Source organism: Procambarus clarkii, unplaced genomic scaffold (assembly GCF_040958095.1).
Source record: "Procambarus clarkii isolate CNS0578487 unplaced genomic scaffold, FALCON_Pclarkii_2.0 HiC_scaffold_127, whole genome shotgun sequence".
In the NCBI taxonomy this organism is placed as follows: domain Eukaryota; kingdom Metazoa; phylum Arthropoda; class Malacostraca; order Decapoda; family Cambaridae; genus Procambarus; species Procambarus clarkii.
In genome coordinates, this window is record NW_027189160.1 from 25554 (window position 1) to 52605 (window position 27052).

At 43.5% G+C, this 27052-nt stretch overlaps 1 protein-coding gene across 5 annotated transcripts; it reads left to right on the top strand.

The window, feature by feature from the left end:
* Positions 1 to 11496: 11496 nt before the first annotated feature.
* On the top strand, positions 11497 to 26261 carry LOC138360890 (uncharacterized). Of its 5 annotated transcripts, XM_069320399.1 has the most exons (5): positions 11497 to 11707; positions 11957 to 12057; positions 15880 to 16302; positions 16512 to 17267; positions 17469 to 26261. In XM_069320399.1, exon 5 carries the CDS (start codon positions 21516 to 21518, stop codon positions 23337 to 23339), a length of 1824 nt encoding a protein of 607 aa, XP_069176500.1. In that variant the 5' UTR covers positions 11497 to 11707; positions 11957 to 12057; positions 15880 to 16302; positions 16512 to 17267; positions 17469 to 21515; the 3' UTR covers positions 23340 to 26261. The 5 variants fall into 5 exon arrangements, 4 of the variants coding, with proteins under 4 accessions (XP_069176500.1, XP_069176498.1, XP_069176499.1 ...); XM_069320397.1 differs by having other exon boundaries at positions 15880 to 17267; XM_069320398.1 differs by having other exon boundaries at positions 16074 to 17267.
* Positions 26262 to 27052: the final 791 nt, after the last annotated feature.

Here is a 27052-nt window from a genome sequence, read left to right on the forward strand (position 1 = left end):
CTGGTTTGGGAAGCTGTTCCCTGGGTGAGAAGATCTGTGAGGTGGTTTGCAGGGTCTCAAAGGAGTTTGGGGTGGGGGGTGGGGGTTTAAAGGAAGGGGGGACAGGTAGGGTGTGGGTTAAGGAGAAAGGGGGGACATGGAGGATACGGGGTGAGGAGGGAGGAGGGATAGGGAGGGTATGGGATGAAGGGGGGAGAGGGGACAGGGGGTGAAAAGTGGGAGGGGGGGGGACATGATGGGAATGGGGAAGGGGTGACAGGGTCAGAATGGGGTGGGGGGGGCACGAAGGGTGAGGGGAAGGGAGAGTTTCTATGCAGAGGGGGGTGGTGGTGTTGCCCTCCCCTCTGGTGTTGCTGGGATGCTGGTTTTGGGTTCCTCTCTTGTCTCTGGGACTGTTGTGTTGGGGGCTGCGATTTCCTGGTTTACTCCTCTCTCCCTGCGCTTCGTCCTTGCCTCTGCTACCTTGACTCTCTCCTCCTTCGTCCTGTCCCTCTGCAGGAATAATTTTTTGTATTCCTCCACATACTGCAGACGACTCTTCCTTCCGAGAATATCCTCTTTTGTGGCTTCATTTGTAAACACCTCCTTTACAAGTCGGTTGCTGTCCTTGTTGTACGAGCCCAACCTGAAAACCTTCTCAATGTTTTGTTCAGCTCCTTCTATCTGTAACCCCTTCTGTAGCCCATGTACTGCCTCTCTATCCTTGCTATTCCATTCTTGCCTGTTGGAACTTTTCTGTTCTTTGATGCCTACAACTACCACTGATGTTTTTCTCTCCAGCAGCTGAGTGGTGCACCTTGCTGCTTCCTGTGAGGTAGCTGCTTGCATGGCTATCTCCCTTACTGTGTCCATTGCTTTTGAGCTCTTACTCAGTCTTTCTGCAAATGTTTCAGGTACATAGGCTTTTCCTTTCAATGTAACATTCCCACCTTCCCTTTGGATGATAATCTGATGCTCGGTCTCTTTATTTTTCTCTGTGAGGGATTTGATCTCCTCCCTTGCTGATGCCAGCTCACTTTGCAGGTTGTTAATTGTAATCCTCATTTCATGTATCTCCCTCCTGAATTCCTCCAGAACTTGGGTTAACATTTCCTTCGTTTGGTCACTTTGACTATTCCCTTTGTCCCTGTTGCGTCCTCCTGCCATTTTGTCCCCTATCAAGAGAGAGAGTATGATAGAGAGAGAGGAAGAGAGAGAGAGAGAGAGAGAGAGAGAGAGAGAGAGAGAGAGAGAGAGAGAGAGAGAGAGAACAGAGAGAATGAGAGAGAGGGAGGGTGGTGTGTGTGTGTGTGTGGGTGTGATGGGGGTTAAGAGGAGGTGGGTGAGGTGTTGTCTCCAGATTACTGCATATAAGAGAGGGGGTGGATTATAAGTGAAGTTTTATCCCCTTTCAACGAAAGGTGTTATTCCTTTCTAGCCTGACTGGACGTATGTGTGTGCATTTGTTTTTGCATATGTGTGCATGTGTGCTTGCAAATGTGTAACACCGTAAAGGTGTTTCGTTTAGTTTTATTTAATATATATATAGTACATGAGTCAAGCCAGACAAGATTTGAGAGGCGCCAGTCTGTTGGCCTGAAAGTCACACCTCTACAGTGTTAGTGACCTGAGGTCAGCTCATGCAAATTTCACCTTGCTTCCGCTAATCTTATAATTGTAGCCTGAGAACCTTCAAACAAGCCACAAGTTTAAGGAGTGGTTTGGTAGAGAACCTGGGGCTATCTACTTGTGGGCGGAGTTAGTTACTAGGTTTCCCAATATATACTCGGAGAGCTGTCGATTCGAAAGCATAGCAGGATAAGCAATAGGAGAACCGCCAGCAGAGCAGAACAGAAGACAGCCTAGCCAGGGAAGCTGTCAGCCGGCGGGGCGGGATAGTCTCTGTCAACTACAGACCCCACCTCCTCCCTCTCTATCCAGCTATAGGCAGACACTTGGTGAGTTGAGTATGAAAGGTGACTTAGTCGTGTTTACAAGTGTTGTGTGATGATCAGGGGCAGACAGTTGTAGGGTTCTCGAATTCTTGGATGATGACTCACTTTTCGTATTAATCTTGAACATTAAGTTGAATTGCTTAAATTATGATACTTAATATGTGAAATATATTTGATGAATTTATTATTTAAATTGTCTTTAACTTTGTTCCCTAGAGTTTTTGAGTTGAGATGAGAAAGCCTCTGCAGTTACTAGTTTCATGATTTTAATGAGTATATGATACAGATGGAACATACTAATAATGACCTCTTGATAACATCTTTGAGAATATTGTGATACAGACAAGTTCCAGTCCTAGTCTTGTAGGTACGGACAAATGAATGGATGGTGGCAGCATTTCCTCTTCTACTGTCTACTCTTCTACTTCTACTATCTGTTTTTCTACTTCTACCTATCTACTCCTCCCCCTCCACCCCTCTCGAAACTCTCTTTTTCAACTGACGACCCTCGTCGCTCCTCCCACCTCTCCCTCTCTCACCCCAAACCCTCACTAAGTACTTCATTATTCATCTCTTTCCTTTCGTTTCTCTTTTAAGTTTGTGGCAGTGAAATGTGTTCTAGAGTTCTCTAGAGTTTCGGGTAGCTGATCAAGTTACGGCGTTTAGTAGTCAGTGCACCTAGGTAATCGAATACCTAGGTTACAAGGTGTTGAACGAGAAATGCTGCCGTAGGAACTCTGGGGGTGCTCTAAAATAGTTAGCTGAAGGCGGGGTAGCGGACTAAAGAGAACTGTTTCCCCCGCCCTCGTTAGTTAACTGGGGGGGGGGAGTGAATAATGGATCAGAGAGATCTATTTCCGCCACCCCCTGCTACAAACGTACGTGTGAGTGCGTGCGTGTGTTACGGGGGCCCCGTAAAATGTCAACCTCTACCCAAAATGAGCCACTATGATATTTTAAATGTATATGATATACTGAACAAGAATTTGGTAATATTTTACCTCACTCTATACACCTGTAGAATTAACCAGAGAGGGGTACCTACCTGTCAGCCTCCCGCTCACACAACCAGGTAAATAATTACCATGCTGGATGACGAAGTGATCCGCCATCGCCTCCCAGGTGGTGATGCACTAATCCAGTAGATTGATGATGGCGGTTCTTCTCTATCTAACACAAATCTCTGGAGTCAGTCACTGTATCGATGTGTCTGTTGTGTTACAGTTCACCAATTCACTGTACCACTGATCACTTGACCCAATATGTAAACAAAGCCTCGTGGGCCTTCCCACGTGGCCTGGCTGGTGAATTCACTGTTTAACACAGAGTTCTGGTGATAGCACTGTATTTTTTCTTTCCTATTCGCGGCGGTTATACGCTTTGTGATACCCCAAGATCTGTGATCTGTTACTGTAGCGTTAATTAACCCCAAAATATTGGCGTTTATTGTAGCGCGTGACCCCAGCGACCCTCCCTCCGCGGCTGGCTGAACTGAACTCAAAGTGTACTCACCTAGTTGTGTTTGCGGGGGTTGAGCGCTGGCTCTTTGGTGCCGCCTCTCAACCGTCAATCAACAGGTGTACAGATTCCTGAGCCTACTGGGCTCAGGAATCAGGCTGTGTATGGAGTCAGCCTCCACCTCATCACTTCCTAATGCATGCAGTGTGTGTGTGTGTGTGTGTGTTTCTGAGATAAATATATGCAATAGATACAATAGAGGGAAAATAGATTGGTTAGAAATAGTAAATACAAAAATATTTATGTGTACTCATCTAGTTGTACTCATCTAGTTGTGTCTGCAGGATCGAGCATTGACTCTTGGATCCCGCCTTTCGAGCATCGGTTGTTTACAGCAATGACTCCTGTCCCATTTCCCTATCATACCTAGTTTTAAAATTATGAATAGTATTTGCTTCCACAACCTGTTCCTGAAGTGCATTCCATTTTCCCACTACTCTCATGCTAAAAGAAAACTTCCTAACATCTCTGTGACTCATCTGAGTTTCAAGCTTCCATCCATGTCCCCTCGTTCCGTTACTATTCCTTGTGAACATTTCGTCTATGTTCACTCTGTCAATCCCTCTGAGTATTTTATACGTTCCTATCATGTCCCCCTTCTCCCTTCTTCTTTCTAGTGTCGTAAGGCACAGTTCTCTCAGGCGCTCCTCATACCCCATCCCTCGTAGCTCTGGGACGAGTCTCGTTGCAAACCTCTGAACCTTTTCCGGTTTCATTATATGCTTCTTCAGATGGGGACTCCATGATGAGGCGGTATACTCTAAGACTGGCCGTATAAAGCACCCTAACTGCTGCTTTATCGTTAGGGTGCTTTATACTACCGTAGGCAGTATAAAGCACCCTAACTGCCTCCTTACTTAGGTTTCTGAATGATGTTCTAACTTTTGCCAGTGTAGAGTACGCTGCTGTCGTTATCCTGTTTATATGTGCCTCAGGAGATAGATTAGGTGTTACGTCCACACCCAGGTCTCTTTCGCGCGTCGGCACAGGTAGGCTGTTCCCCTTCATTGTGTACTGTCCCTTTGGTCTCCTATCTCCTAGTCCCATTTCCTTAACTTTACATTTGCTCGTGTTGAAATCCAGTAGCCATTTCTCTGACTATCTCTGCAACCTGTTCAGGTCCTCTTGGAGGATCCTGCAATCCTCATCTGTCACAACTCTTCTCATCAACTTTGCGTCATCCGCAAACATCAACATGTAGGACTTCTACGCCTGTAAACATGTTGTTAACATATACAAGAAATAGAATTGGTCCCAGCACCGATCCTTGTGGTACTCCACTTGTTACTGTTCGCCAGTCCGACTTCTCGCCCCTCACCGTAACTCTTTGGCTCCTTCCTGTTAGGTAGTTCCTTATCCATGCTAGGACCTTTCCCCCACCCCCGCCTGCCTCTCGAGCTTGAACAGCAGCTCTCATGTGCGGTACTGTATCAAAAGCTTTTTGGCAGTCCAGAAATATGCAGTCTTCCCAACCATCTCTGTCCTGTCTTATCCTCATTATTTTATCACAGAATTCCAGAAGGTTTGTTAGGAACGATTTCCCTGTCCAGAAACCAATGTTGATGTTTGTTCACAAACCTAATGTTCTCCAGATGTGCAACCAGTCGTAGCCTAATTATTCTTTCCAGTATTTTACAGGGGATGCTTGTCAGTGATACAGGTCTATAGTTAAGTGCCTCCTCCCTATCGCCTTTCTTGAAGATCGGCACGACATTTGCCTTCTTCCAGCAACTGGGCAATTCTCCCGACATAAGTGACTCATTAGAGATCATTGCCAGAGGCACGCTGAGGGCCTGCACTGCTTCTTTTAGTATCCACAGTGATACTTTGTCTGGTCCAACTGCTTTAGTTGCATCTAGAGTTGTCAACTGTTTCATTACTTACTCTGCTGTCACCTCTATATCTGATAGTCTTTCATCTAGGGTAATCCCCTTCCAACAATAGGAGCTGCTCAGGCTTGGTAGTGAACACTCCATGGAAACTGGCATTCACTGCCTCGCAGATTTCCTTGTCACTTTCAGTATATGCCCCCTCTGTCTTCCTTAGTCTTGTCACTTGGTCGTTCACCGACATTTTTCTTCTTATATGACTGTGTAGTAACTTAGGTTGTTTTTTCGCTTTGATTGCAATATCGTTCTCATAGTCCCTTTCTAATGTTCGTCTTATGTTAATGTAATCGTTCCTAGCTCTGTTGCATCTGATCCTGTTATCCTCTGTCCTTTGTCTTCTGTACTTCCTCCACTCCCGCCTGGCTGGCCATTTTTGCTTCCTGATACTGTCTATTAAACCATGGGTTATTATATTCCTTCTTTTTTTTCCCTGTACTGTTGGTATAAATCTCTCTTCGGCCTCCTGGCATTTCTGTATGACTAGGTCCATCATATCTTGGACTGTTTTTGCTCTAATTTCTTCCTCCCACTGCACTTCACCCAGATAGTCCCTTATCCTCTTATAGTCCCCTTTCCTTTAGTCAACTCTCCTTTCCCAGATCTCTTGTCCCATGGTCATAAGCTTGAATTCCATCATGTAGTCAAAGACTAGGACACAGTGGTCGCTGGCCCCTAGAGGTATTTCATGCTCCAAATTCTCGATATCTTCTACGTTCTGGGTGAAAATCAGGTATAATAGGCTCGGTGCATCTCCTCCTCTTTCCCTTGTGTCTTCCTTCGCATGTTGTGTTAGGAAATTCCTGTCTATAACATCTACTAATTTTGCTCCCCATGTTTCGTCCTCTCCATGGGGATTCCTTGATTCCCAATTTATCTCTCCATGATTTAAGTCCCCCATGATCAGCAGCTTTGCTCTCATTCTGTGGGCTAGTGTTGCTGCCTTCTGCAGTTCATCTATACATGCCTTGTTGTTGTCATCATACTACTGCCTGGGTCTTCTACTGTTTGGTGGGAGATTGTAGATTACCAAGATCACAATCTTCCTCCCATCTACTGTCAGAGTTCCATGTATGAAGCTTGTGCACTCATTGGTAACCCGATTTCCCAGGTCTTCAAACTTCCATTTCCGATTTATTAGGAGTGCCACTCCCCCTCCCTGTCTCTGTGTCCTCTCTTTTTGTATCACCTGGTACCCTTGAGGAAAGATTGCATCTGAGATCATGTCATTAATTTTAGTTTCCACAATTGCAACTATGTCAGGATCTGCTTCACTCAGTCTTTCTTTTATCTCTTCTGCTTTATTAGATACCCCATCAGCATTGGTGTACCAAACCTTGAGATTCTTCATGGAAACTCTTGTACCAGAGTTTTCCCTTTCTCTGGGGGTTTGGTGGGATCTGGGGGGTGTTTGGGGGGTGACTGGGGGCAGGGGGGGACCTGGGGGATCTGGGGGGTGTCTGGGGGATGACTGGGGGCGGGGAGGATCCGGGGGATGTCCGGGGGGATCCGAGGGGTGTCTGGGGGGGTCCAGGGGGTGTATGGGGGTGAAAGAGGTCAGGAGGGGTGCTTGGGGGGCTAATGGGGGCTGGGCTTCTAGGAAGGTAGGTAGGAGGGTCTGCGGTAGGGCCTGGGTAGGTAGGTCTGGAGTAGGAAGAGCATACTGGGTCTGAAAATTAGGGAGGGTCTGATAGGAATAGAGGGGTTGGGAGATAGCGTAAGGTTGGGAGTCAGATAGAGGTTGAGAGGTTGGTAGGGGGAAGGATAGAGGGGGTGGGGGAACCTCCGACCCCCCTCGCAAGGGTGGGGGTCACATGGAAGGAGAGGGGGTGAGGAGGGGTGAGGGCTGGGTAGGTTTTGGGGGTTGAGGGGATGAGGGCTGGGTGGGTTTTTAGGGTTGAGAGGATGAGGGCTGGGTGGGTTTTGGGGGTTGAGGGGGTGAGGGCTGAACGGGTTTTGGGGTTGAGGTGATGAGGGGGTCCTTGGAATGTGGGATGAATTTGACTGCAGTGGGGTCAGAGGGGTCAAGGAAGGTGTTGGGGAGATAAGCAGGGGCAGGGAGGGCTGATTTGGGGAGGGAGTGATCTGAGAAGGTGTGAGCTGGTTAGCATGGGGTGGACTTGCATTGGGGTGTGTATCTACGCTCAAATGGGAGGAGTTGTATTGTTGTTTGCTTGCTATGTGGGCTGGCTATCTGCTCCTCCTTCGTCATGAATTTGTCAATATATACGTTGTAGTAATTTTCGCTACCTCTGAGTAAGTGTTTGTGATGCAATATGTAATCCACTGCCTCTTCGTTAGTGAACTGTACCAGGACAGGTCGTTTCCTGTTACAGTTGTATGGCCCAATGCGTCGTTGGACCTCATTCCCTGCCATCTGGGCTCTCATGTCTCTCAAGATCCCCTGTAGCTCCAAATCCTCAATCTCCATCCTTTCCTGCCTCGATTGTGCCCTGGCTTCAAGCAATCCATGGATTATGATTGTCCTCTTTCTCAGTTCAGGGTCATGCTGGTGGCCCTCTCCCTGGCTGACCCTCACCCCTCCCACTCCCGCTACTCCACCTACTACTACTCCCCCTTCCCCTGCCAAGCTTCCCTTATTCCTGCCAAATTCATTAGTAAGCCTAGATATTTCTCCTTGCCATTCTACCCTGCTCTTCCTGATTTCCTCTTGAATATAATCCATAAACTCTTGTTTGAGTCTTTGCACCTCGTCCTGTATCTTATTAAAGACTTCACTTTTAACCCCCTGGATTAGATCATCTATCCAAACATCCCTCTTCTCTACAAATTTCCCAATTATCTTTTCCACAAACCTATCTTCTTCAATCATAATACTGCTGGATCTAGACGCCCTTCCTGACCTAGTCATTGCTATAATGCAACCTTACCCACAGGGGTTCCAAGTATCTTACCGTCCTGTTAACACAATAGGTGAGTGAATCTCCAAGCGTCTCCCCACGTGGTGGTAGGAGGGTTGCTGCCGGGGCTGAGGTCACGGTCAGAGGTCGGTGAGGTCTGCTCCACACTCCACACTGCCACAGTACTTCATCAACTATTTTCAATTACGCTACTTAAACTGTTTTTCTTCACTACCTTATGACTTTGGTCAAAACCCAAGGTTTTTTTCATTCACTTGTACACACTTTTTCACTTTGAAGTTGCCTGATTACCCCTCCCACTCCACTAGTGAACCAGAAGCACCCAACCCGTGGCCACCCAACACAATGGTCACAACACAAGATTCACACACACACACAAGTGTGTGTGTGTGTGTGTGTGTGTGTGTGTGTCTGTACTCACCTAATTGTGTGTGTGTGTGTGTGTGTGTGTATGTACTCACCTATTTGTACTCACCTATTTGGGTTTGCAGGATCGAGCATTGACTCTTGGATCCCGCCTTTCCAGCCATCGGTTGTTTACAGCAATGACTCCTGTCCTTTTACCTATCATACCTAATTTTAAAAGTATGAATAGAGTTTGCTTCCACAACCTATTCCCCAAGTGCATTCCATTTTTCCACTACTCTCACGCTAAAAGAAAACTTCCTAACATCTTTGTGACTCATCTGAGTTTCCAGATTCCACCCATGTCCCCTCATTCTGTTATTATTACATGTGAACATTTCATCTATTTCCACTTTGTCAATTCCCCAGAGTATTTTATATGTCCCTATCATATCTCCTCTCTCCCTTCTTTTCTCTAGTGTCGTAAGGTTCAGTTCCTTCAAACGCTCTTCATATCCCATCTCTCGTAACTCTGGGACAAGCCTCGTAGCAAACCTCTGAACCTTCTCCAGTTTCCTTATGTGTTTCTTCAGGTGGGGGCTCGATGATGGTGCGGCATACTCTAAGACTAGTCTCACGTAGGCAGTGTAAAGCACCCTAAAAGCCTCCTCACTTAGGTTTCTGAATGTTCTAATTTTCGCCAGTGTAGAGTAAGCTGCTGTCGTTATCCTATTTATTTGTGCCTCAGGAGTTAGATTAGGTGTCACATCCACTCCCAAGTCTCTTTCTCGAATCATTACAGGTAAGCAGTTCCCCTTCGTTGTGTACTGTCCCTCTGGTCGCCTATCATTTGATCCTATTTCCATAACTTTACATTTACTGGTGTTGAACTCCAGTAGCCATTTCCCTGACCATCTCTGCAACCTGTTTAAGTCCTCTTGGAGGATCCTACAATCCTCATCTGTCACAACTCTTCTCATTAAGGTGTGTGTACTCACCTATTTGTACTCACCTATTTGTGCTTGCAGGGGTTGAGCTTTGGCTCTTTGGTCCCGCCTCTCAACTGTCAGTCAACTGGTGTACAGATTCCTGAGCCTACTGGGCTCTATCATATCTACATTTAAAACTGTGTATGGAGTCAGCCTCCACCACATCACTGCCTAATGCATTCCATCCGTTAACTACTCTGACACTTAAAAAGTTCCTTCTAACGTCTCTGTGGCTCAGGTGGGTACTCAGTTTCCACCTGTGTCCCCTTGTTCGCGTCCCACCAGTGTTGAATAGTTTATTCTTGATTACCCGGTCGATTCCTCTGAGGATTTTGTAGGTTGTGATCATGTCTCCCCTTACTCTTCTGTCTTCCAGTGTCGTAAGGTGCATTTCCTGCAGCCTTTCCTCGTAACTCACACACCACTATCTTCCACCAGCACCTGAACGGTGGCGGGGTGTTTGGGCTGGGCAGCTCCTGTGTTGTCTATTAATATGCGAGGGACAAGCAGGCAATATCGCAGTAAAAAAATGTGTGTGTGTGTGTGTGTGTGTGTGTGTGTGTGTGTGTGTGTGAGTGTTTCTGAGATAAATATATGTAATAGATACATTAGAGGGAAAATAGATTGGTTAGAAATAGTAAATACAAATAGTACAGTAAATACACACACCACTATCTTCCACCAGCACCTGAACGGTGGTGGGTGTGTGGGCTGGGCAGCTCCTGTGTTGTCTATTAATATGCGAGGGACAAGCAGGCAATATCGCAGAGAAAAAATGATTACAAGTTAACAAATATTTGGCAAGCTGACCGAAGCCAAACAACAATGTTGAAAAAACAAATCAGAAATAGTGTGTTTTGAAGAAAGTGTCGCAACCAGTGTAGCAGTGCTGCCAGAGCGCTGCTCCAGCACCTCTACAAGTATATGATGGAATGGAGGAAAGGGAGAGAGGATGAGGGGAAAGGGAGAGAGGATGAGGGGAAAGGGAGAGAGGATGAGGGAAAGGGAGGGAGGATGAGGGGAAAGGGAGAGAGGATGAGGGAAAAGGAGGGAGGATGAGGGGAAAGGGAGAGAGGATGAGGGAAAGGGAAAGAGGACGAGGGGAAAGGGAGGGAGGATGAGGGGAAAGGGAGAGAGAATGAGAGGAAAGGGAGATAATGCCTAGTGGCTGATGGTTGATCGTGGCAGGAAAATATTAGTATTATATCACCAATAATTTAATAATGTTATGATATTTCTTCGTTATTTTAAAGATTCAATAATATTTAAATTGTTATATTACATATATATATATATATATATATATATATATATATATATATATATATATATATATATATATATATATATATATATATATATATATATATATATATATATATATATATATGCAACAATGATCACAAAAACACTGATCACTGAAAAACACTGAAACACTGAAAAATAGAAAATGCTTAGCATTTTCTATTTTTCACATGTGGTTATTCTGCATATATATATATATATATATATATATATATATATATATATATATATATATATATATATATATATATATATATATATATATATATATATATATATATATATATATATGTCGTACCTAGTAGCCAGAACGCACTTCTCAGCCTACTATGCAAGGCCCGATTTGCCTAATAAGCCAAGTTTGCATGAATTAATTGTTTTTCGACTACCTAACCTACCTAACCTAACCTAACCTAACTTTTTCGGCTACCTAACCTAACCTAACCTATAAAGATTTTCTAGTTCAAATGTTCAAACTGGGTCCATGTGCAATTCAGAAAGTAATGGTGCTTTGAAGTCTAACTTGTATCACTGTTCAGGTGTTTAGACAACACCTGAGTGATGTAACGCTCTTCACTTCGAAGGGTTTAAGACGTGTGACATATATAGAAACAAGATAGGAAATGACAGTCTTTTGTCAGGCCCACCAGAGCTCCGGCACCAATAATATTGGCACTGCGCCCCTGGTTGTAACGCACTGTGAAGAGACCAGTAGGAAAGGGACCGCCGAGAAGACTAGACACAACTACCACCAGCTTCACCAGCTTCCCCACCAACCATATCATCACTTGCCCGTACAGCGGCACTGACCAGGAACTACCACTACGTATATAAGTGTCATCTGAAGGGTGAGTTGTTATGCAATTAATGCAAACCATTCTCAGCTAGACTACCTGCAATTTTGCTAGGATTTCATAGGGATAGCAAAGAGTGAAGGATATGATCGATATAGAACGATGGAAGGGTATAAGCCTAACCATATGGACAAGATTTATGGCATTAAAGAAACGCAAAATGAGTAGCTACGGAGAGCAGTTAGCATAGTAGAACTTTGGAAAAGCATGGATGAACTAGTGGGAGTCTGTTCTATACTGCAGGAAGAGCTGGGAGGAGGCGAGAAGTAAAAAAGGGAGAAGAAATACAGGCACTTAAAGAATTTGCGTCTCTGGGAACGCAGCTTCAGAGAATTACAATAAAGGTAAACAACAATGATCATCTAATTCAAGGCCTACTACTCACGTACCACACTTACATATTGATACCCTCTCAGTTACTCGCTGTTTCCTGTTGCTTAGATACTCCCTTATCCACTGGAGAACCTTACCTTTTATGCATGTCTGTTTCTCCTACTTTTGTAGCAACCTTCTATGGAGTACTGTGTCAAAGGTTTTCTGATAGTCTAAGCAAATGCTGTCTGCCCACTCTTTTCTTTCTTGCTTATTTTTTGTCGCCTGGTCGAGGAAGCGTAAGGTAATGAAATTTGGCGAAGGGAGCAGGAGGCTGAACACAAGGTATCATCTGGGAAGTGAAATCCTGCAAGAGTCAAATAGAGAGAAAGATCTGGGGATTGATATCACACCGAATCTGTCCCCAGAGACCCACATCAAAAGAATATCATCAGCGGCATATGCTAGACTGGCCAACATAAGAACTGCCTTTAGAAACTTGTGTAAGGAATCGATCAGGACACTGTATACCACTTATGTAAGACCAATCCTGGAGTATGCAGCTCCAGCCTGGAGTCCATACCTAGTTAAACACAAGACAAAGTTAGAGAAGATTCAGCGGTATGCCACCAGGCTCGTCCCGGAACTGAGAGGAATGAGCTACGAGGAAAGGCTAAAGGAGCTGAACCTCACATCCCTGGAAAACAAAAGAGTAAGGGGAGACATGATAACCACCTACAAAATTCTCAGGGGAATTGACAGGGTGGACAAAGATAAACTCTTCAGCACGGGTGGGACACGAACAAGGGACACAGGTGGAAACTTAGTACCCAGATGAGCAACAGAGACGTTAGAAAGAATTTTTTCAGTGTCAGAGTAGTTAATAAATGGAATGCACTAGGAAGTGATGTGGTGGAGGCTGACTCAATACACAGTTTCAAATGTAGATAGGATAGAGCCCAGTAGGCTCAGGAATCTGTACACCTGTTGATTGACGGTTGAGAGGCGGGACCAAAGAGCCAAAGCTCAACTCTCGCAAGCACAATAAGGTGAATAGAATTAAGTGAGCACACACACACACACCTTTGAGGTGTACTCACCAAGTTGTACTCACCTAGTTGTGTTTGCGGGGGTTGAGCTCTGGCTCTTTGGTCCCGCCTCTCAACCGTCAATCAACAGGTGTACAGATTCCTGAGCCTATTGGGCTCTATCATATCTACACTTGAAACTGTGTATGGAGTCAGCCTCCACCACATCACTTCCTAATGCATTCCATTTGTCAACCACTCTGACACTAAAAAAGTTCTTTCTAATATCTCTGTGGCTCATTTGGGCACTCAGTTTCCACCTGTGTCCCCTTGTGCATGTTCCCCTTGTGTTAAATAGACTGTCTTTATCTACCCTATCAATTCCCTTCAGAATCTTGAATGTGGTGATCATGTCCCCCCTAACTCTTCTGTCTTCCAGCGAAGTGAGGTTTAATTCCCGTAGTCTCTCCTCGTAGCTCATACCTCTCAGCTCGGGTACTAGTCTGGTGGCAAACCTTTGAACCTTTTCCAGGTTAGTCTTATCCTTGACTAGATATGGACTCCATGCTGGGGCTGCATACTCCAGGATTGGCCTGACATATGTGGTATACAAAGTTCTGAATGATTCTTTAAACAAGTTTCTGAATACCGTTCGTATGTTGGCCAGCCTGGCATATGCCACTGATGTTATCCGCTTGATATGTGCTGCAGGAGACAGGTCTGGCGTGATATCAACCCCCAAGTCTTTTTCCTTCTCTGACTCCTGAAGAATTTCCTCTCCCAGATGATACCTTGTATCTGGCCTCCTGCTCCCTACACCTATCTCCATTACATTACATTTGGTTGGGTTAAACTCCCAACAAATGGGTGATAAACAACCATTTGTTCGACCATTCCTTCAGCTTGTCTAGGTCTTCTTGAAGCCTCAAACAGTCCTCTTCTGTTTTAATCCTTCTCATAAATTTAGCATCGTCCGCAAACATTGAGAGAAATGAATCGATACCCTCCGGGAGATCATTTACATATATCAGAAACAAGATAGGACAGAGTACAGATCCCTGTGGGACTCCACTGGTGACTTCACGCCAATCGGAGGTCTCACCCCTCACCGTAACTCTCTGCTTCCTATTGCTTAGATACTCCCTTATCCACTGGAGCACCTTACCAGCTACACCTGCCTGTCTCTCCAGCTTATGTACCAGCCTCTTATGCGGTACTGTGTCAAAGGCTTTCTGACAATCCAAGAAAATGCAGTCCGCCCAGCCCTCTCTTTCTTGCTTAATCTTTGTCACCTGATCGTAGAATTCCATCAAGCCTGAGGCAAGATTTACCCTCCCTGAACCCATGTTGGCGATTTGTCACGAAGTCCCTTCTCTCCAGATGTGTTACCAAGTTTTTTCTCACGTTCTTCTCCATCTCCTTGCATGGTATACAAGTCAAGGACACTGGCCTGTAGTTCAGTGCCTCTTGCCTGTCGCCCTTTTTGTATATTGGGACCACATTCGCCGTCTTCCATATTTCTGGTAGGTTTCCCGTCTCCAGTGACTTACTATACACTATGGAGAGTGGCAAGCAAAGTGCCTCTGCACACTCTTTCAGTATCCATGGTGAGATCCCATCTGGACCAACAGCCTTTCTAACATCCAGATCCAGCAGGTGTCTCTTCACCTCCTCTCTCGTAATTTCAAACTCTTCCAAGGCCGCCTGGTTTACCTCCCTTTCTCCTAGCACAGTGACCTCACCTTGTTCTATTGTGAAGACCTCCTGGAACCTCTTGTTGAGTTGTTCACACACCTCTCTGTCATTCTCTGTATACCTGTCCTAGCCTGTTCGAAGTTTCAATACCTGTTCTTTTACTGTTGTTTTCCTTCTGATGTGACTGTGGAGTAGCTTTGGTTCGGTCTTGGCTTTGTTTGCTATATCATTTTCAAAACTTTTCTCTGCTTCGCTTCTCACCCAGACGTACTCATTCCTTGTTCTCTGGTATCTCTTTCTGCTTTCTGGTGTTCTGTTATTCCGGAAGTTTCTCCACGCTCATTTGTTCAGTTTCTTTGCTTCCATACATGCCCTATTATACCATGGATTCTTCTGTTGCTTCTCGGATTTTTTCCTTTCGGCCGGGATGAACCTGTTTACTGCCTCCTGACACTTTTGGGTAACATAGTCCATCATACCCTGTACAGACTTATCTCTGAGGTCTGTTCCAAGGTATTTCACTTGGGAAACTTCTCATCTGTTCATAATTCCCCTTTCGGTATGCCAGCCTTTTGATTCCTAGTTCTTTTTTGGGGGAGATAAGTCCTAGCTCTACCAGGTACTCAAAGTTCAATACACTGTGGTCACTCATTCCCAAGGGCGCTTCCATCCTAACTTCCCAAATCCCACTCATTTAGGGTAAATATCAAATTAAGCATTGCTGGTTCATCTTCTCCTCTCATTCTTGTTGGTTCTTTGATGCGCTGGCTTAGAAAGTTTCTTGTTGCCACGTCCAGCAGCTTAGCTCTCCATGTTTCTGGTCCTCCATGCGGGTCTCTGTTCTTCCAATCTATCTTCCCATGGTTGAAGTCTCCCATAATTAGTAGACCAGATCCATTCCTGCTAACAACAGAAGCTGCTCTTTCTATTATGTTAATGGTGGCCATGTTGTTTCTATCATATTCCTGTATAGGTCTTCTGTCATTTGGTGGTGGATTATATATGACTACGACTATAATTTTTTTCCCTCCATTTGTTACAGTACCTGCTATGTAGTCATGATCATCACGGACAAACCCCAGGTGTGTACCTCTGTAATGGATAATCCCATCTTTGAATATGTTCCAGCAGAAGTCCAAGAAAGTGATGAAGTTTCTCCTCCGGTTTTGGTGACCACCCGTGCACAAGCTGCACGCCCGCAACCAGCTGACTCTACTGCTACCGCTGTCCCTCAAGACCATCAGAATCTACCACCGAATCTTACCAAGTTGGAGTTCCGTAAGTTACAGAGGGAAGATCTCTCATTAACACCATTATTCTTCCAGGCTGAGACTCAACCTGACAGTATCCCTGGGTTCTTCCTAGAGAATGAGTTGCTCTACCGCAGATACAGACCCAGTAAGCTGAAGGAGGATGACGACTGGGCTAATGTCGAACAACTAGTGATTCCCACCAGCCTACGGCCCGATATTCTACACCTGGCCCATGGAGCTCTTTCTCACTATGGTTTTAACAAAACCTACCACGGAATCAGACAAGACTTCTACTGGCCAGGTATGGTAAAAGACGTCAAAAGTTACGTGCAACAGTGTCATACATGTCAGATGGCAGGTAAACCTAACATCTCTATTCCCCAGGCTCCATTAAATCCCATCCAGGTGCCTGCGGAACCTTTCCAGACTCATCATAGACTGTGTTGGTCCTTTACCCCGGACCAGTTCTGGTAACGCCTATATACTAACTATCATGTGTCCTACCACCAGATTCCCCATAGCAGTTCCAGTAAAGAACATTACGGCTGCTACTGTGGTGAAACACCTATTGAAAATCTTCACCCAGTATGGATTTCCAAGAGAGGTTCAAAGTGACTGTGGCACCAACTTCACCAGTGATCTCTTCAAGAAGACACTGGAAGAGTTCAACATCACACAGGTATTATCCAGCCCCTATCATCCTGCTTCACAGGGTTCTCTTGAACGTAGTCATCAGACTATTAAAGCACTCCTAAAGAAATTCTGCAATGACAACTTGAAGGACTGGGATAAACAACTTGATCTCATTATGTGCATTTTCAGAAGTCTCCCCAATGAGTTTCTAGGATCTTACGTCCGTAGAGCATCTCCTTATAAGATGCTCTACAGACGTAAGTGCCATACTCCTCTCAAAGGTTTTAAAGACTCTACGTAATGCCACCTTCAGTGACCATCAGAATGTGCCCCAGTTTCTTCAAAACTTAAAACACATTCTAGAGAAAGTACGAAAATTTGCTAATGACAATCTATTGAAAGCCCAGGAGAGGATGAAGACTCATTTTGACCAAAGCAGTAAATTAAGGAAATTTAAACCAGGAGACTTCGTGTTGGCATATTTCCCTATCCCAGGTTCTCCATTGCAAAGCAAGTTTTCAGGACTCTACCGCATCAAGGAGTGCAAAAACAACCACAACTACGTTCTTGAGACTCCAGATAGGCGGCGGAAGACCCAGTTGTGCCACGTCAACCTCCTGAAGCAGTCTCAAGGTACTCCCCCCACTGTGTTGGTATCAGTCTCCACATTTAAAGGTCCATACCTCCACAGTGAAACCTTCCTTGCTTCTCCCGAAAGTACTAACACTGAGTCGGTGCTTTCCAACTCAGAAATCCTTACTAATCTTCATCCCAATTTACAGGACTATAATATTGCTCCTTTGCCATGTTCTAATCCTATTCTCGCCTCGCCAGATATCCCGAAGCCTTTCATCCTCCATGTCGACGCCAGTGGTACCGGCATCGGGGGTGTCCTGATACAACAACGAGGCGAGGAGATTCTACCCGTTAGCTACTACAGCTACAAGTAAAAACCACACCAGAAGAACTACAGCACTATCGAAAAGGAACTTCTCTCCATTGTCCTGAACTTGCAGCACTTCGAATCGTACCTACAAAGTGCTCGGTCTACCACCATCTACTCGGACCACAATCCCCTATGCTTCCTGCAGCAAGCCCAATTCAATAATCAACGGCTTCTACGATGGGCTTTATATCTGCAGAATTTCAACCTGGAGATCTTCGACATCAAGGGTTCTGACAACATCATAGCAGACGCCCTCTCCAGAGTCTATGAGGTAGAGGCAGCTCCACCTACCACTCTACCACCTGAAGACGTAACTTCACCTGGAACCGCAGGCTTCAGGGGAGAGTTGTGACGATAATCTCTTTCAAGAGAGATTGAGCCTGCTCTTCTGTACCTAAAGTTACGTTTATTCTACAAGTATAAGATGCTACATTCAAGATACGCCCACCAGTAGCACAAAACGTTTTGACCAGGAGGCAAAACGTACCATAAACCCCCAACTCCACACCGGCTCGTAATCAACCAGCCAACTACCCATCCCAGCTTGCCTGCTCCTGATTGGTGACTCGCCGACTGCACACCTGCACACTGCCTCTCAGCGCCATCTACCTGAGTCGATGTCTAAGCTTGAACCAGCCATCAACTTCAGAATATTCTTTGTGCTCTAAGAGTTGACATCTCTCTCTGGCATACTAAGCTCTCTGGCTCTGTATACTAAGGGAGGTCTCAGCCATAGCTAATATTCTCAGCACCTGATTAATTTTCACTGTATATTTATATTATTGTAGAGTAAACTTCATCCCTATTAATCATTTATGTTATATTGTTTTTTGACTTGCTTAATTGCACTGTTCATTACCACGGGACTTGTCTTTATTTTTATTTATGTTTAAAGTATATTAAAGTTTCATTGTTCATACTTTGTGTTTTACGTGTTCCTCCCTCTCACTTACCACAGACAACAGGCAAGCAGTCTATCTTTTTTATTTGTAAATGTGACAGGCATTGGCACCTGCCATTGGAGGACTGCCGAACATCTACACTCCAACACTTTCCCGTCACAATATATAGTGCATTACCTGCCACAGGTAATGGTAACCAACCTGATCCTGGCAACCACTGTGTCGCACAGTCTCGTGGACGTTTTGTGCTGCCCATAGATATAGGATTCAGGTCTGAACAAATCATAGCTTTTTATAGTAGTGCTTTCAGGTCGTTGGGAGTCAGTAATTTCTTTCCTATCAGATCTGAGTGTTTGGACCAATACAGTTTTGACTTTCCCCTTTCCCCAATACAGGGGATTTTAATGCACACCACGCAGTATTTTTCAATGACACCAATGGATGAGATGACATCAAAGGTCGACTATTATATAACCTCATGACAGCGAGGAACTTAACCTGCTTGGGTCCCTACTTTAAAAGTAACCAAGTAACCCTACTTGGTGGTTACCTTTGTAGGTAACCACCAAGGAAAACCTGATATTATACTGACGAATGTTGAATGCAATATCTTTCACAGTAGAATACTCCCAGGTAATGATGTGGGTTCAGATCACATACCTGTTATTCTCCACCTCCAAGCATCTCCCTTTAGAATTCTGGGACGCCGCAGACCCAATCTAACCACACTTCGACTTCGCCCATATATGGAGTGCCTTGGCACTGATCCAACCGCTGATCTTGACAACCAACTGGTCCAGGACATTGACGCAGCAATTGCCTCCATACATACTCACATCACTGAAGCAACTATAGCCAATTGTGACGTAACTAACACCAGAGTAATTCAGCATTACAAACCAACCAGAGAGATCAAGGATAAAATGAGGCATTACCAACAAGAATGTGTGAGGCGCCTACGCACAGGCCAGTGTTACGAATCTTACTAGGATTCTAACATTACTCTTGATTCTTATTACTTTATTATCTTGTTCTATAATTAATTAATATAGCATCCAGTTGTATGATATAAGATTTTGTATGTTATATATTATAGCATGCTGTAGTGTGCCTGAGTTGCATTATATTGTATGAGGCTTTTGTGTTAGATTTCTCATGTAGTTTCTCCATGTGGACGGTTGACCATATTTGGATATGGCCAGTGTGGGAACAGTGTTGTCAAGCGAGTGTTTATAGTTTTACCTTGATTAATTCCCATATTTGGTTGCCGTATTATTGTATGGAATGTTGTACCAGTGTTTACTACTCTTTAGATTGATAATGTTTTGAATATTAGTGCTACATTTTGTTATTAGAATTTCCACAATGTTTATGTGGATGTTTAGTTGATTTTTTGGTAGACGCTTGGCCTGCGGATCAAAGCGTGTAGAGAAGCGTGGCGGCTGTTGTCGAGAGGAGTCGTGTTTTAAGTTAAGTCATTGGTCACTGTTATTTTAGCCCATATAAATGTTAATTATCTGGTTAGATGATTGTTTATATCCCATTTATTAATCCATGTTCTGGTGATATTGCTCATGTCTCAATAATTAATTTCATTCTATGATATTGCATGCTGAAGAATATTTCTGGCTATTATTTATACATTTAATTGTTGTTATGTTTGTCCCCCTTAGCATAAATATTTTGTTATCCATTTTATGCAGTGATGTATCTATACCCCTAGACATTTGTTGGCAAGGCCGATTTGTTATCATTTCTTTACACTGCGAGGAGAAGAACCTTATTTAGTCTCAAGGGTGGTAACAAATGAGGGCCACTGTCCGGGATCTTAAACATTAATTCCCTGTAATGTTTGTACAATTAACAGTGCTAATTACTAATAGCAATTGCCTTCCTAAGTACTCTGTGATTATCTAGTGACACTTATCAAGCCTGTGAAATTATCTGTTCAATCTGAGCTGCTGTGAAAACTTCTCAACGCTTCACGATTTGAGGTAAGTGTTCAGCTTGTGCCAGGGGCCAAGCATAATTTTCAGTGTTGTTTCAAGTGTTAAGTTGTGATAATTGAGCCAACCATGGAGGATCAGGTTGTTGCGCTGGTAGAACAGCCAAATTTTGGTAAAATTAAAGACTTAAAGAAGTCTGGTTTGTTGTTGCTGGCTGATAAATTGAACCTAGCTGTATCCAGTAAAATGTTGAAAGCTCAAGTGTTAAGAGTGATTGTCACACATTTGGTGGAGGATGAGAAACTTGAAGAAGAGTGTTTGGGAGAGTTAGAAGAAGAGTCAAGTGACAAGGTGGCAATCTTAAAGTTGGAGTTGGAGACTCAATTAGAAATGGCTAGGCTGGCAGCAGACAAGCAGAGGTTGGAGTTGCAGAACCAGCAAAAACACCTTGAGTTGGCAGCAGACAAGCAGAGGTTGGAGTTGCAGAACCAGACAAAACACCTTGAGTTGGAGGCTCAGTTACAGCTAGCAGAGCAACAAACTAGACAATTAGAAATTCAGCAGAGTATGGCTGAAAATAATAACAGGTTAGAACAGCAGAGGATTGCGGCAGGTTTGGGTAACACTAGTAATAATCCAGAGAGTACAAATAGTTCTTCTAAGTACAGTAAACATGTAGAATTACCTAGGTTTAATGAAGAAGATCCAGAAATATTTTTCTTGCATTTTAAGAAACTAGCAGTCAGCATGAACTGGCCTGTAGATCAATGGGATAGCATATTACAAGGACAATTTAAGGGTAAAGCTCAAGAGGTATTTGCATCTTTGCCTGCTGAGAATTCTTTCGATTTAAAATTTGTTCAGCAAAGTATTTTGAATGCTTACCAGCAGATCCCAGAGGCACATAGAATAAAATTCAGAAGTTTAAAAAGAGCCCATGACCAGACTATTTCTGACTTTGTACGAGTAAAATTAAATCACTTTGACAGATGGATTAAAGCACTTAAAATTAGAGTTTGAGACTTTAAGAGACCTCATAGTAACTGAGGAAGTAGGGGGATGTCTACCAGAGAAATTAGCTTTATTTATGGCTGAAAATAAACAAACCACTGATCTTATCAAACTAGCCAAGCTAGCTGATGAGCATGAACTACTTACTAAAGTGCCTTTTAGAGCACCAATTAATCATGTTAATGCTAAAACTAATCATTATGCTCATAAAAATCATGTTTTCCAGACCCGACCAGCTACTTCACCTTCTCCCCTTAACCCTTCTCCTGTAAAGCCTAAATCTGAGAAACAACAGACAGGGTTGTCAGCCTCAAGTAATGTAGTGATTAAGCCTGCAGTGGGTTCGGCTGTTCCGACCACTAGCAGATATTGCACGCATTGCAGGAGAAGAGGTCATGTGGTAAATTCATGTTATGCCTTGCACCCTGAGTTGAGACCAACTGGTCTGATTATGAGTAGGGGTTTGCAAGCCTTTAATGCCAATGTTGCTTCAGTCATGCCCAAGTGGATGACTAATTTTGATCCATACCTACATTCGGGAACCCTATTATGTACTAGTGGAACCTGGAAAGCAGTCCAGTTGTTAAGGGACATTGGTGCTTCCCAGTCTTTAATTTCTCGCCGTGTTTTTACTGATGTTAGCACAGAAGACACTGGAGAGGTAGTGTTATTGCAGGGACTTGGAGGGCATATCCAGCGTGTACCATTAATTAAGGTTAACCTGAATTCTTCTATTACACCAGGTTGGTGCACTGTAGCAGTCAGTGAGCAGTTGCCCATTCCTGGGATTGATATCATTGTAGGTAATGATTTTGACAAGTGTCAATTTAGTGGGACCGATTGTCCTGTTATGTATACTAAACCTGATGCAGTACTGGCTCAACCAGATGCGGATGATGGTGTCATTTATCCCGCCTGTGTTGTGACCAGATCCATGGGTAAGCAGAATGTGGTAAGTCCTGCTACTACCAAGGTGGATGTTCTCGAGGCCAGAACCCCTTCAGACAGGGAGGTGGAGGTGGACCTTGAAGATACATTTTTAGGTCACATGGATGTGGAGAGTGAGGCCGGTGCCAAAGCCCTAATTTATTCTGACCCAGATGGTCTGGAAGATGTGGCCCAGGTACCAATTCCTTGCCCGCTCGCTCTAGTTGTAGAGTTCCAGACCTTGCGTAAGTTACAGAGTACTGATCCCAGTCTTGCTGAGTGTTATGCAGAAGCAGCCGACTCCATTGATACTTTGGAGAAGAGTACGGGTTGTTATTTCAAGGATCAATGTCTGATGAGAAGATGGAGACCATCAGGAACTCCCTCATCAGATGATTGTGAGTCTAAAACTCAGCTCGTTGTGCCAACAGAGTATAGGGAGCAGATATTGCAAGCTGCTCATGATGACCTGATGGGAGACCATCAAGGCATTACCAGTATGTATCATAAGATCTGTAAACTTTTTTATTGTTCAAAACTTAAAAAAGATGTTGTCAGATATTGCCACAACTGTGTTGTGTGTCAAACTGTTGGTAAGCCTAATCAGACTGTGCCACGAGCACCATTATACCCTATTGTAGTGCCAGAGGAGCCTTTTACTCATGTGGTACTGGATTGTGTCGGACCTTTACCCCGTACCAAATCCGGAAATATGTATATGTTTACAATTTTATGTATGACCACCAGGTTTCCTGAAGCATATGCTTTACGGAACATTAGAGCTTCTACCATTATAAGGCAGTTGGAACGATTTTTCTCACTATTTGGTATGCCCCGTATAAATCAAACTGATAATGGGAGTAATTTTTGTTCCACCACCTTTCAACAATTTTGTAATACTTTTGGTATAAAGCACTATTTTTTTAGTCCTTACCATCCTCAGAGTCAGGGGGGGATCGAGCGGTTCCACTAAACTCTCAAGAAAATGTTGAAGGCAACTGGGGAAGATTTACCCAGACATTGGGATGATAATCTGCCATTTGTTTTGTTTGCGGCTAGAGATGGATTGCACAGTGCACTAGGCTGTTCTCCATTCGAGCTTGTATTGGACATCAGGTGAGAGGACCTTTAAAGATGTTATATGAGAAATTGTTAGATGTTACAACCAGGCAGAGTGAGCGTTACCTGACGGATGTCAAGAGCAAGCTGTCCAGAACGAGGGAGTTGGCCTTACGACATCCAAGTGAACAACAGGTAATGAAGCAGAAACATGACCAGAGGTTCAAGGTCAAACTCAGAGTTTTTGAGCTAGGAGATTTGGTATTGGTCTTGAAGCCTCGTATGGGTACGTCTATGTCTAATAAATTTGCAGGACCGTATCAAGTATTAAAACGTCTTGGGGAAGTTACTTACAAGGTTTGCCATCCCAAGCAGAAACGACAGACCATGAGTGTACATGTAAACCGGTTGAAGGCTTATTGTGGGCCTAGTATTGTGGCTTGTTGTGTTGCTGAGGAGGTAATTCCTGAAGAGTCGAGTGTTGCTGAGGAAGATAGTAATTTTTGTTTGTCTAATTCCAGTAATTCCGGGGAAGAATTGTTGAGTCATTTGCAGGATGAGGAGAGAGCAGAGTTCCAGGACCTTTTGGAGGTGTCTTCTAGTTTGCTGGGGAGGTCCCCACTCAGACTTCTCTCATTACTCACGATATCACCCTGACAAATGTACCACCAATTCGGCTGCACCCTTTTCGAGTGGCACCTGAGAAAGTCGTATCATCCAGGAGGAGGTTGACTATCTTCTTCGACATGGGTTCATTAGACCCAGTCAGAGTTCCTAGAGTTCACCGTGTCTATTAGTACCAAAACCAGAAGATAAGTGGAGATTAGTAGTGGATTATAGAAAACTCAACCAGGTAACTGTAGTTGATGTTTATCCTTTACCATTATTGGAAGAATGTGTTGATACTATAGGTCATGCCAATTTTGTATCTAAATTGGACTTATCTAAGGAATATCACCAAATACCTCTTACAGATTTTGCAAGGGAAGTGACAGCATTTATCACTCCTGATGGAGCTTACGAGTTTAATGTCATGCCTTTTGGATTAAGGAATGCTCCAGCCACTTTTCAGAAATTAATGAATTCTTTGTTGAAGGATGTGCCAGACTGTAGGGCATATTTGGATGACATTGTGATTTTCAGTAAGAATTGGGTAGATCATATGTCTAGTTTAAAGAAATTGTTTAATGTGTTACAACATGCTAATATGACTGTCAATATGAAGAAATGTAGTTGGGCTAAAGGAACTATTGTGTATTTAGGACATGAGGTCGGACAAGGAAGGATAGTCCCATTGCAAGACAAGATCCAGGCATTTGTGGAGTACCCAGTCCTAACAAATAAGAAGTCTGTGCAGAGATTTATGGCAACGTGCGCATATTATAGGAGGTATTGTAAAAACTTTTCCATTGTTGCTGCACCCATAACAAATCTTTTAAGGAAACAGGTAAAATTTAAGTGGACGCAGGAGTGTCAGAACTCTTTTCAGAAGTTGAAAGGAATTCTCTCTACTTCGCCTGTGCTAGCTAGTCCACAGTATGATAAACCTTTTATTCTGCACATAGACGCTTCAGATCTAGGAGCAGGTGCTGTTTTGTTCCAAGTAGGACCAGATGAGTTAGAACATCCTGTTTATTATTTCTCACGCAAGATTGACAGGACACAAATTAATTACTCTGTAGTTGAGAAAGAAGCACTTTGTTTAATACTGGCAGTGAAGAAATTTGAGACATATTTGTCAGGAAATCAAGTGGTAGTATATACAGACCATAATCCATTGACATTTATCAACTCTATGAAGTGTGAAAACCAGAGAATACTTAGATGGCCATTGATTCTGCAAGAATTCAATATTGTAATTCGTCATATTCCTGGGAGGCAAAATGTTATTGCTGATGCCTTATCCAGGGGATTTCCTGTTGCAGTGCCATAATATGTAGTGTTCTTTATTCATAAGATGTATGTAAATTTTGTATTATTTTTACTGTGTGAAATTTCATTGTTTTGTACTTTGATTTTAGTTGAAGCATTTCCATGTTGTATTTTCATGTTATATTTCATGCAGTCAAAAAAATGAAATCAACCTTCAGTTAATTTCATTTTTTTCTTAGGAGACGGGAGGGATGTTACGAATCTTACTAGGATTCTAACATTACTCTTGATTCTTATTACTTATTATCTTGTTCTATAATTAATTAATATAGCATCCAGTTGTATGATATAAGATTTTGTATGTTATATATTATAGCATGCTGTAGTGTGCCTGAGTTGCATTATATCGTATGCAGCTTTTGTGTTAGATTTCTCATGTAGTTTCTCCGTGTGGACGGTTGACCATATTTGGATATGGCCAGTGTGGGAACATTGTTGTCAATCGAGTGTTTATAGTTTTACCTTGATTAATTCCCATATTTGGTTACCGTATTATTGTATGGAATGTTGTACCAATGTTTACTACTCTTTAGATTGATAATGTTTTGAATATTAGTACTACATTTTGTTATTAGAATTTCCACAATGTTTATGTGGATGTTTAGTTGATTTTTTGGTAGACGCTTGGCCTGCGGATCAAAGCGTGTAGAGAAGCGTGGCGGCTGTTGTCGAGAGGAGTCGTGTTTTAAGTTAAGTCATTGGTCACTGTTATTTTAGCCCATATAAATGTTAATTACCTGGTTAGATGATTGTGTATATCCCATTTATTAATCCATGTTCTGGTGATATTGCTCATGTCTCAATAATTAATTTCATTCTATGATATTGCATGCTGAAGAATATTTCTGGCTATTATTTATACATTTAATTGTTGTTATGTTTGTCCCCCCTTAGCATAAATATATTGTTCTCCATTTGATGCAGTGATGTATCTATACCCCTAGACATTTGTTGGCAAGGCCGATTTATTATCATTTTTATTGCACTGCGGGGAGAAGAACCTTATTTAGTACAAGGGTGGTAACAGCCAGCCATCCCTCCAAATCATTCAGGCCCTCAGACGTGAAGTCTTAGGCCTCACACTCCTACACAAACATCATATTTGGGGTACACTAAGTCAACCAAGCGAACCAGTACAAGAGAGAACCTGCCAGAGTCTGGGGAAAGATCAGACAACTCCTAGGATCGTCAAAGACGCCACTGTCGCACCTCAGCTATACATATACTGATGACAACAACGAGGTAATAACCACCAGAGTGGAAGATGCACACCTGCAGGCTAATCTCATGGGATTAGTTTGGGAGGAAATCTTTACAGAAACAACAGCCAAATCAACAATGACCGCCACCATACAATCGACCAATGGGTTGCTGAAAAGGTAGAGAACCTGTCTAGCAGGCCTCTAGTGGACACCGCACTCCTTGACCCTGACCACCCGATCACCCGACCCATCACCTTACGGGAGCTGATAGAAGTATTAAAGAAAACGAGGAACAAAGCGCCAGGTTTGTCAGGAATAACAGTCAACCAACTGAAGTGTCTACCTCTAAACTACCTGCAGTCCCTGATCAATGTCTTCAACGCCATCCTCGTCTCAGGCCACTACCCACAAGTATTTAAAACTGCCAAAATGATCTTTATCCCGAAGCCAGGCAACAGCAAACATGTCCCTGGAAACTATAGGCCTATCTCCC